The sequence below is a fragment of the Sprattus sprattus genome, assembly GCF_963457725.1.
Source record: "Sprattus sprattus genome assembly, chromosome: 2".
Taxonomy (NCBI): domain Eukaryota; kingdom Metazoa; phylum Chordata; class Actinopteri; order Clupeiformes; family Clupeidae; genus Sprattus; species Sprattus sprattus.
The window spans coordinates 47,067,292-47,078,675 of NC_137921.1; the positions used below are offsets into that span (position 1 = coordinate 47,067,292).

At 40.6% G+C, this 11,384-nt stretch overlaps 1 protein-coding gene across 1 annotated transcript; it reads right to left on the reverse strand.

Annotated features, from left to right (window-relative positions):
• Window positions 1–996: 996 nt before the first annotated feature.
• slc5a5 (solute carrier family 5 member 5) lies at window positions 997–7,367 on the reverse strand (the record flags this gene model as incomplete). Its single annotated transcript, XM_080832304.1, has 15 exons — window positions 997–1,515; window positions 1,844–1,911; window positions 2,077–2,180; window positions 2,469–2,671; window positions 3,051–3,137; window positions 3,313–3,383; window positions 3,601–3,713; window positions 3,819–3,907; window positions 4,637–4,766; window positions 4,898–5,038; window positions 5,309–5,463; window positions 5,934–6,001; window positions 6,304–6,355; window positions 6,665–6,730; window positions 7,002–7,367. 15 exons carry the CDS (start codon window positions 7,365–7,367, stop codon window positions 1,414–1,416), a joined length of 1,815 nt encoding a protein of 604 aa, XP_080688430.1. The 3' UTR covers window positions 997–1,413.
• Between the last annotated feature and the right edge of the window lie 4,017 nt (window positions 7,368–11,384).

The following is an 11,384-nucleotide window of genomic DNA, read 5'->3' on the forward strand; positions in this document are numbered from 1 at the left end:
AGACGTTTCAACAGAGACGACTGACCAGCCAGTGCCTGAATGTGAACAGGCCGAAACCCAGGTGAAAGAGGAAGGAAGGACTCTTACGGATCACCTTAACAAGCGTCTTTTGCTGTCCTTTCTCGATAAACTGAACCAAAATGATGTGGGTCTTCCAGAAATCCAACGGTTGGATTGTGCAGTCGCAGGAGAGGACGATTCAAACAGGGCCGCGGATGAATGGGGACATGCCAACAAGGCCTAGGCTATAATCAACACTAATACACGCCATGACCATAAGACAAACCTTATTGACATCATAAATCCGTAATGTCTTTCTTTGGAAGGGGGCCTTTGTACGTCATACAGGGCAACCACGTGTCAAACTTTGGGTTACAGGCTCAAGGTTGCAAAAGATGCCACTTCAAGAAACAAATGTTAAAGTTTGTGAATTTCTGTTCAGTTGCCTATCTCCGATACTTCCACCCGTTAAGTCGTCGAATGTTGCCTGAACATGTCGCTTACTACTTAGGTCTTGCCTGTGAAAAAGTTTCCCACCAATATTGGCCTAAATAGTTTGCATCCTACTGACAGTGTCCATGATGAAGTGTAGGCCTATTTACCTTTCGCTATCTGAGTAACATACGTAGACAGGAGTGTTTTAATTAAACTTTGAAATTCATCCAGGTGTCGTCTTGTCATCTTTATAATACCCATCTACAGGTGTTCATGCAGAACAAAAAGATTAATTTCAGCTACTGGTAAAAAATTGAGATGCCAATGGCAGCCTTGTTATTCACAATTGAAGGAGATTACACTAACCAGGTGGTGACATTTTCGTAGGCTATCCATACCCCTGCTCTCTCTCTCTCAAACGAATTCAGAAGAAAATACGAAAGGCCTTTGAGATGGCTAAGAATTTATTTTCAGGTTCTTAAACAGGCAGTATGTTTTTGGACAGGTCACCCAATAACAAAGAAGATAATGTAAATGGCATAATGAAATAATGGAGGCATTTATTGGCATACTTGTAGTAAAACTGAAAGACATAAAGCTCTCAGTGTTATTGTCTTTACCAGTGAACATCAGTATGAGCTCATAAGGCAGTCATGCGGCATGTAGTAGTAACTAAAATGGTACCTTTATTTTTTGTTCTGACACAAAAACAAATGTTTGTGTCAAAACTGAAACAATGTTAATTGATGTCAGGGGTAAGAATTAAGAACCATTAAACGCACAACTTAAATTCATTGTGACTGTATAACATGTAGTTACAAAAGCAGCAACATAATCAATAATAACCAAGTCATGATCCTTAGGACAGTGGGCACAATACAACATTTTTTTTATCTTAAGCTGCATGAGATCTTAGTGCATCGGCTATGCTCAAAGCCTAAAGGAATAGTTTATAACTTCATTTATAACCTACATAGATCATTCGTAGGACTGCTGTGAGAACGCTATTTCCTCATCAACCTTCAAGTCAGCAACGGGTCTTAGGGGGACAATTTGAGGAGTCTGCACCACCAGTTTGGCCTGTGGTGAAATCAAAATGATCACTTTTGAGTACAGTACGTAAAATTATGGAATTATAGTATTAAAACTTTATTCTGTGGCACATGTAAGTTACTCTACAAATCTTCATCCTGCTATGATGCTTTAAGATTTGTATGGCTTCCCACCAAAAGGCTAAAAGTACAATTTTTTCGAACACCTTAATCCATGCATGTAAACTAAAAGCAAATGACCCATGAAATATTTCCACTATTTATATGATATCAGAGTAGAGGAGACATTATGCTAAAACGCTGGTATAGTTATTGGGTTATAACGCTAGTTCTGGGATGTGTCTTAAGAAAGGTACCTCAGTGTTCTTGTTCTCTAGATCCCAAAACAATAACCCTGGACTGATGGTATTTCTTTTAGTTGGCCCTGTGAAATGCATTGCATCATTATTACCAAGATTATAATCCATCAGAATAAACATTCAGGAAATGTTATGTTGTATTTATGTTCAAAGATATGTCTTACACCTAAAGTGTGCACTGGTGCACAGTGAAGAGTTCATAGTGTTAAACCATTATGGTAACATCTCACCTGTTATGTAGCTAACCACAAGTCCAACCAATACAACAACAGTTGTTGCTAAGGCCCCAAAGTATAGGTAAGACATGGAATAGAAGTCTTGAACACCTCCAGCACTGTAAACAAACACATGGCATGATGGCACGTACACAACATGTATGTAAACGTCTTACAAGTTCTAATAACCAGTGGTACTTTGATAAAAATGATCATAGATTGTTACAAAATGCCCCATGCCCATGGTCATTTAACCTTTTTTTGAAATGAAAAGAGCAAACACAGAAGTAAATCTTTATGTAAATACTGTTTTATTTCTTAATTTCTCAGACATCACTGGAGGCCTGTCTTTTGTTTAATACGGTGATGCTTGTGAAAATCTGTACCTCGACTCACTGGTGCCTTACCCATAAGGTTCAGAGTAGAGTGGTGGCCTGATGTAATGAATGCCTTCTGTCCGGCTGCTATTGTCTGTTGTATTTATGGACAAACAGTGTTCTGCGGAGGCAGGCAGAACTCCCATCATTTGCGGAGCAGGGGGATAAAGAGTGGATCCAATTGCAAGCCACACAGAAAGGCAAAATCCCACAGCCACCCCAGCAAATACTCCCTGCATAAAACAACACACCACAGCTGGATTAAATAAAATGTGTGAAGCAGCATTTTATTTGTCCAAAAATATCACCCCTTCAAAATAAGCTTAGAGTTATATATTTAATTGAATTCTAATGACTAACATTCATCAAATGAATGAATGATACATAAAATGAATGCATTTAGGGGAAATGTACGCCAAAATCCAGTCTCTCCACACATTGTGTTAGTACTTGATGGAGAAGATGAGGGCCAACTTTGCACGTGTTTAACATACATGCAAGCATACCTATCAAGTTTAAACTGGGCTCCGGAGACACATACATTCTTATAACAGATAACATTGATGTGGTGATTGATGTGGTGTCATTTGGCTTCTAGCTTTGCATACTCACTGGCTTGTTTGTTGCTGGCACAAACATTCCCAATATGAAAGCACCCAGAATGGGACCACTGACCACCCCCATGACAGTAAAAGAGCCCTACAGAGAAGTATATAGGGATCAGGATTCAGGAGCTCAATTTGTTTGCTGTACAGTCAGCAGGTCAGGAAGCCAAGACAATATTTGCTTGTTCACATTATTCACATAGCATTGTTATTAAACAAAGTTACACAGTGTGTGCTTGTATGCAAATGATAAACACTGATGAACATACCTGAAGAACTCCCCAATCCAGCATGGAAGAGAGTGCAGCAACAGTGATGCATGCAATACCATAGACTAGAGCTGGAATGCACAATGATGAAAATCAGTTGAACTGAAAACAATTCCTATCCCCATGTTTCATTAACATGGGGCAATGGTGTAACATTGGACTGATTGACAGATCAAAAATAGCCTGCATACATACGACACCTCTAGGAACTGACAATGACATTTTGACATATTAAGTAAATACTTTGAGCATGTTTGTTTTGAAGACAGAAGCTCGAAGCAGACCCACACAATGCCTTGGAGAGCAAAACAAGCCCCCTCTGTGATGTGTTGACCAAATGCGACTTCAGCAAGTCCTCCATGGTCACAGCGGCCATGGCATTGATGCTGGTCGAGACGGTACTAAGGAAAGTAAACGCAGAGTGCAGTCCTTACAATGTACAGTAACCTCTGTAATGTGATAGACATTGCAGGATGCAATACATGTGACATGAAGTTGGTAAATACCTGAGTGTCCCACTGTATGCACACGCTAAGAAGAGGCCGGGAAAGCCAGGAAGGTTTTTAAAAATATCCAGGACAAAAAAAGGCATGTACTGTTCCAAAATAGATAAGAAGAATCATGACTGATTGAGTTGGACAGGGTACACATGTGCACAATCCCAAAACATGATAGACTAAGTTTGCCTGACTGTTCATTTTGCAGATTTATTGGGCAACTGTATGTCTCTTTGTTTTTAGTCTGGGAATCCCCACTGAAGTCTCCTGACAAGTATTCTGAATATAAACTGGTTTGGAAGTTCTTTTCTCTACCCAGCCGGCTCCAAGCATGTGCACAATCCCATAACATGATAGACTAAGTTTGCCTGACTGTTAATTTTGCAGATGTATTGGGCAACTGTATGTCTGTTTGTTTTTAGTCTGGGAATCCCCACTGAAGTCTCCTGACAAGTATTCTGAATATAAACTGGTTTGGAAGTTCTTTTCTCTACCCAGCCGGCTCCAAGCAGATGCCCCCCCCCCCCCCCCCCGCCCCCTTATGTGGTGATGTTCTGCTCAAGGTTTCTTCCAGGGAGTTTTTCCAGAGTTTGACCCTGTCACCATTGTACTTGCTCTAGGGTTGTTCAGGCACTGGGCTCTGTAAAGCGCCTAGAGACCATTTTATTGTTGTAGCGCTATATAAATAAAATTGAGATGAATTTTATAATTTAAAAATGTACCAAACACATATGACAACTGTTTTGCTATACCGTGACTTGTATCATGATGTTCTACAAATTAGAATAACAACCATATCAAAAGGGAAGATTTATATTATTTATTACCTGATCAGGTTGATGTATGTGACCTGCCTCCAGAGGGTCACAGTTTGAGTAGAGTGCAAACATGACAATTCCACAAAGGGCAGCACTGCCCACCACCAACCACAGGCCCAACTGATTAACAAACAAGGCCCTGAGGATGCAGATGAACAAAGACAAGACAAAACCCAGGAGAAATATGGTATAATGCACTCATTATATTGTAGTTTACAAATCCTTTAATTATACAATCCCCAGATCAGAGTTTTGTGCCTTAAGACTTACACTTGTGCTTCCCGTTCACTTTTGCAGGAAATATAGCGCTGCACCTGTGCTTGGTTCACTCCATACATGGATAGCCATACCAGTGTGCCCCCCACGGTCAAGCTCCAGAAGGTGTAGCGCTTTCGTGGGTCGACATCAAAACTGAGGAAAACGGTATCAGCAAATTACTGTTTCTGTAAGCACCCGTTTCCTCCCCTCACTTTCTTGATATAAGCAAATGATACTGATACTGCAATGGTTCAAATATCATCTGGGCTGTACATTTAGGTGACAAAAAAACACAAATTTCATTCAATTTTCTCAGCCATGACTAAGGACAAGGACAAGCCAAGTTCTTATCTCCAAAATGGAACAACTCTCCGACATGGCGATCAAACTTAAAAGTGAGGTCAGTTAGTCCCAACAGCTTACTCATTTAGGTTGAGGCGTGAGCCATTGTAGGCAATCTCAAATACCCTGCTAAGTCCTCCCACCGCAACAGTGCCCTGGATCAAGATGGCTATGAAGCCAGACAGCATGACCAGGATTTGGAACACGTCTGTCCAGATCACTGCTTTTATCCCACCCTGTTTCACAGAAATAAATCGTAATTATATTTTATTTGCATTAAACAGTCATTAGTCTACACACATATTAGCACTACAGATTATGATGTGACCAGAGCACTTTTGTGCAAATAAACATTATTCTTAACAATGATTCTTCTAGCTATGTAGATCTTTTCAGTGTGGTCTGGCTTTACCACTATTGAGACTGCACATCTTTATCGCTGAAACACTACAGTTGTCTAGACTCAAAATACTCATTTTTGGATTATGTAATAGTAAAATTCATAGACCATACAAGGGTTCAGCCTGTCTTATTTTGTATACCATCTTCAGATAGGGGTCAAGAGCATTTTGTAGTGGCCTCAAGGGCTGATTGGCTGAAGGGTCTGTTTTCACTCTTTCCAGAAATTGTATACTGTATACTATGAAAATAAAAGTTGGCCTTAGACATATAGGTGATACTCTCTATTTTGTGTATGTGTATTTACTATGGTGGTGTAGACAGTACAGATAAGTCCAGTGGAAAACAGGGAAGCCCACATGTTTAAACCAGTGGCTGAAACAGAAAGAAAGAGTTTTCAAAATTAATGCCATTGACCACTGAAAGTAATATTCAATTTCTCAACCATTAATAAAGTAAGTTAGTCATTTTTGTGAGACAAAAGATGGACCATTATTACCTTTCTTCTCATTTAGTGACTTCACACCAAAAATTAGTCACAGTACTGAAAATGACGGGCGTTAACAATGTGATAGCTTTTTGTGTTTAATCAAGCTAACATGCTTTCAGCATACTATAACAGTGGATGCTTCTGAACAATACCTTGACAGATTTGCATGACTAGGATTCTCTCTTACCTTGGTTCAAAATAAGAGCAGGTGCATAGATCACTATTCCTGTGTAGAACAACTGTATAAAAAAATGGAGTACGATTAATTACACTTTCAGTCATGGGTCCAGTTTCAAATTAAACAAATCAGTTCCCTTCCTGTTATTTGTATTCTATATGTAGTACTTACTTCAGCTGCATTGAGAACATAAGCACTCTTTGTACTTGTGAGTTCATCATTTTATAACACATTGAAGTGCAACCCAGTCATTCTGTTGATTTACATTACCTTAATTTGGAGCTGACAAAGGGCTCACAAACATGAATTTGTATTAATCACAAAGGGCGGTGTTATGTGAGATTCTTGTGTGTCGGCATTTGTGCCTTACCGTGGCTACAAGAAACTGTACACTCCCGAGCAGCTGCATCCCCCTGCCGAATCTCATTCGTAGATACTGTGACACGAGCAGATGGTCAGCTCACAAGGAATGTGTAGGACTTCTCCACATTTTCATTACATGAAAGAGCCTCTCTCTTATCATTCTCACTCTTCACCTTCACATTACGCCTGTACCTAGTGACAATCAGACCTAATGTCTGTTTGATCATGATTTATTTGAATGACCCCCTCAAACATTTCCCTCCAAAAGTATTTGCACACATTGCCATTGCACCTGTTTCTCTGCAGTGGCTATTTTTAATGCTTGAAGGGGTGAGGGAACAAACCTGATTGGTGCTTGTGATCCTCAGACGGTAGAAGACAGGGACTATCAAGAAGGCCGTGATGATTGAGTTGAGGCTTTGCCCAACGCACATGTAAATGAACTTCAAGCCATGGCGGTAGGCCTCGGATGGCACACCTAACACTTGGACCGCTGACATAAAGCTGGCGCACAGCGAGAGTCCAACAGGCACCGCAGACATGCTCCTCCCACCCGTGAAGAAGTCATCCACGTTGGCCTGACGGGAAGACCCCTTCAGGGCCTGGTAGAGCCCAACAGCCAGTGAAACGGCAAGCATGGCTGCAAAAACAGCGAAGTCTGCAATGACGAAGCCAGGCCTCTCTGTGTCGCTGCCACGAGAGCTTTCCATTGTAAGCCTCTTTGAAAGAGCCCTTGGTGTGTGGCAGCGCTTTGATCCCGGTCAATGCCTTATGTAACACAAACAGGTTGCGACATTCTTTAAATCAAACAGTTTGGTTCTCAAAATCATTTTTTGTGCGCTGGCAAAGATGATAACTCAGCGTGTGTATTTTAAGGTGTTGAGCTCTCTATTTGGGTGAAGAACTAATGAAAACAGTGTAACCTGCCATCTCAACAAAAATGGAAAATACAACCACCGTCACAAACATTTTCATTTGCTTTTAACTGTGAACATATTCTTTTCAAAGCTCCACCTCTTTCCACCAAAGCATTGTCAGACAATCACAATCTTGTCATCATATATTGCCACAAGTGATGAGCCATTTACCTTGTCAGATAGATGTTGGCACTTCAAGTGTTGACACAGTCTCCTGTATCATCAGGAACAGTGATTTGCTCAGGGTGTCCCCAAATCCACACACAGCAAAAAAGCTGATTTCCCAAATGCAGAGGCAAATGATCCCTAGGGCCCCTGACATAGATTTGTTCAAGAGAGAAATGGAGATGAATTAATACAGATGGACAGTATAGAGAGAGAGAGAGAGAGAGAGAGAGAGAGAGAGAGAGAGAGAGAGAGAGAGGCCAAGAGAGAAGAGAAGTACTGCTCCAGGTAAGAGACCAAACCAGATCAGCCTCAAGATCAGAGAGTAAATACCTAGGCTCCACCTCCATCTCGGTCTCTCTCTGTGCCTCCACAGGGTGGTTAACATCAAAAGAATTTTCTGCTTAGTTCAGTAAGGCGCTTGATGCTTACAGTGTAAAAGATTTTGGTTATTTTTCAGAAAGTTTCAGTGTAGATACACATCAAGTAGGAAGATGGAAGGTGTCTTGACATCCCAAAGGTTACAGCCTATAAATGGGACTCAGCTATGGATGTTGCAGAAATCATAGTTGTGGTTTGGGGTTTATGCCTTCCACTATAGTAGGGTGTTCTAAGTAGCACAAGACAGTTTATCTTTTTCCAACCTAGCATGTTTAAAGTATTTCTGAATGTCCACACAGCACTCATGCATCAGCATGTTGAAGAGGAATCATGGAAATATTACGGATTACTCATGGGAAATCATTCAGGAAACTACTTCTTACTTGTTCTACTCTATCCAGGCACTAATTAGATAAATGACAAAGCACTGGGATGAGACATACACATGTTTGCAAAACCCCCTTGCACCTTTGATAAAAAAATAAAAGACACAACCCTAGCAGCCTGTCCTACACCATTAGTGATGGTTTGATCAGCATTTTCTCTGCTAACATATACGATTTCATCTTGTTTACCAATTACAGATCTGATAGCAAATTGAAAACAAATACACTACAGAAGAAAGAAAGAAACCACAGCTGAATATAGTTTCCTCAAGTCATCCCAGAGCGCCCCTTGCTATAATACGCGCGTCATCTCTTTCCCACTCATTAGATTTCAACCCTCAACCGTAAACACCAGTCTTCAATGCTGCGGAATGGGTTTCCATAATATAGACAAAAACTAAAAAAAACCTCAATGGCTGCTCAGACAAGTGTTTCATCAATTTAGACAATTACATTTCGGGTGGAATTCGATAAACACTAATAATGATATAGATATTAATTCCAAATAAGCTCAAAGCAATGTTATCAAAGGTGGTGATAAACCAGGTACCCCTACCTGCATAAGCATATCTGTCAGGACCAGGACCAGTGCTTGAGATGTCCTTGACATCCAAAATCGATGGGTGCCTGTCAGGTGACTCATGTGACGATCCCAAGGTTACTGTCCCCGGTGTCCACCTGCATTAATACTGGGTCTGTTAATTGTTAATTTAGTCTAACCACTCTTCTATCCCTTGATTGGGTCTAAATTCCAGTTGAGGACTGTACAGCAATGCTTTTATGTTATGAAATAGGGACCATTGTGTTTGGCCTCCCATGGTTGTGAATCTCCATCAAAGCCTGGGCTCCAATAGAGTACAACATTTTTCACAGCTATGTTTTTGCAGCTGGCCTATGTTTCCTGCAGTGTGGGTATATTTCAGACAGGGCTTGTTCCAAATGTTTCTATCACTGGATCCTTGTCCACCCCACAACAAGTGTTGTTGAAAATGGCCCCAGCAGGTATTCTGGCTGTCACATGAATCTCCCCATTTTCAGCTTGTGAGGACTGAAACTTGTCAGATGATGATCCACAGCCCTGAGGGTCAGCCCAGTTTGGCTATGTCTCCAAGGCCATAGTTTTAAGACTGTCTTTTTGTGGTGTGGTTTAGGTATTTATGTTCCACAATACCTAATGAAATAAATGTTTTTTATATTCTGTCATTTTGATGATGGAAGGGGTTTTTCTACTGTCAAAATTGCCGTTTCCGAACGCTTTACTAAACTAATATCATATCACATGCTGCCACATGTCCACGAAATGAGGGCTACTAAAACCCTTTCACTGCTATTTTATTGTTGTTGCCGTTGTTTGCCATAATGATCAAGGACATTGTTTAATATAATGAGGAACAATGATATATAATCACCTATAACATAATTTAATATGTGGGTGATGGTCGTGGCAGCTGATTTGGAAGCACCTGAGTTGTAATAGTAAACACCCACCAAAAGGGGGAGTAAACACATTGTATGATGTAATCTCCCTTTTTTGTTATGTTGGGTAGCCCATGACTACATTTCAGACAGAATAGACCAGACCAGGAGGAATGAAAATGAACAAGATGACAAGTTAACAAGATGTTATTACAGTATTACAGTGCATCAATGTAACCAGTCTACAATGAAGAATATGATTCATCATTCTGTCGGTGTCAACATTCCTGATTTAGCATTTTTAAAATACTGTGTCTGTACTGTGTTCATTCAGAGCTGATCATTTTTTATCTTTCCTGCTGAAGCTATGAGTTTCCATTGAGCCTTTAGTTTCCATTAGATATATTTGACGTTTTAGTCCTGATCCCTGGCTCTAGTCCCTTACTTTGACCGTGTCTCTGTGTTGGTATACTTAAACATAGCGTAGGGGTCCCCAAATGCAGAGCGACAGTTTTGTGCTTTATCCTACACAGGAACTGGTGTCAAACCACAGAATGCAACATGCCACACTAGTGAAACACCACACTTTCACATATCCAGATCAGCTACAACTTAAAGGGCGTAGACAGGTCCGTGTTTGTGAAAAAAAAATAATCTAAAAGGTATTTGTGTGTGTGTGTGTGTGTGTGTGTGTGTGTGTGTGTGTGTGTGTGTGTGTGTGTGTGTGTGTGTGTGTGTGTGTGTGTGTGTGTGAGATGAGAGGGAAATGAAAAATGATGACGTCTAAGCGACAAGCTTGAAGTGAAGAGGAAATAGAGTATCGCAGATACAGGAAGCCTGGTGTCAAATGCCCCTCGCACACACACACATGCACACACATGGCAGACAGAAACATGAGCACATGACAGAAGGACATCACCATCTCAAACAACTTCCAGGTAAAGTACTAAACATATCATACATAGCTTGTAGAGTCCTTGTGAACACCTTGGACATTTACATTTGGTGGTTATATATGTATAAAACATGCTTTGGGTGAATATTAATAACTGAAAATCCATTTTTGTCTATTTGTGTGCGTGTGTGTGTGTGTGTGTGTGTGTGTGTGTGTGTGTGTGTGTGTGTGTGTGTGTGTGTGTGTGTGTGTTGTGTGTGTGTGTGTGTGTCTGCGTGTTTGTTTGTGTGTGTGCGTGTGTGAGAGGCAGCAATATATCCTTGAAGGTGTTTTTCACATATTACAATAGATTATTTTAAAATAACAAATACATACTCAGTGTATTGTTTTTAAAAAGACAGTGTCCCTGAGCAGGAAGTACTGACTAGAGTACACAGTGAATTGTGACGCACTTGTCACCGGCAGTAAGAACAGCATCTGTGAGGACACTGAAGAATTAATTTTTTTTCTACCGAATTAAGGCCTAAGCTAAAGGAGAATGTGCCATGAAAGCATATGCACTCATAC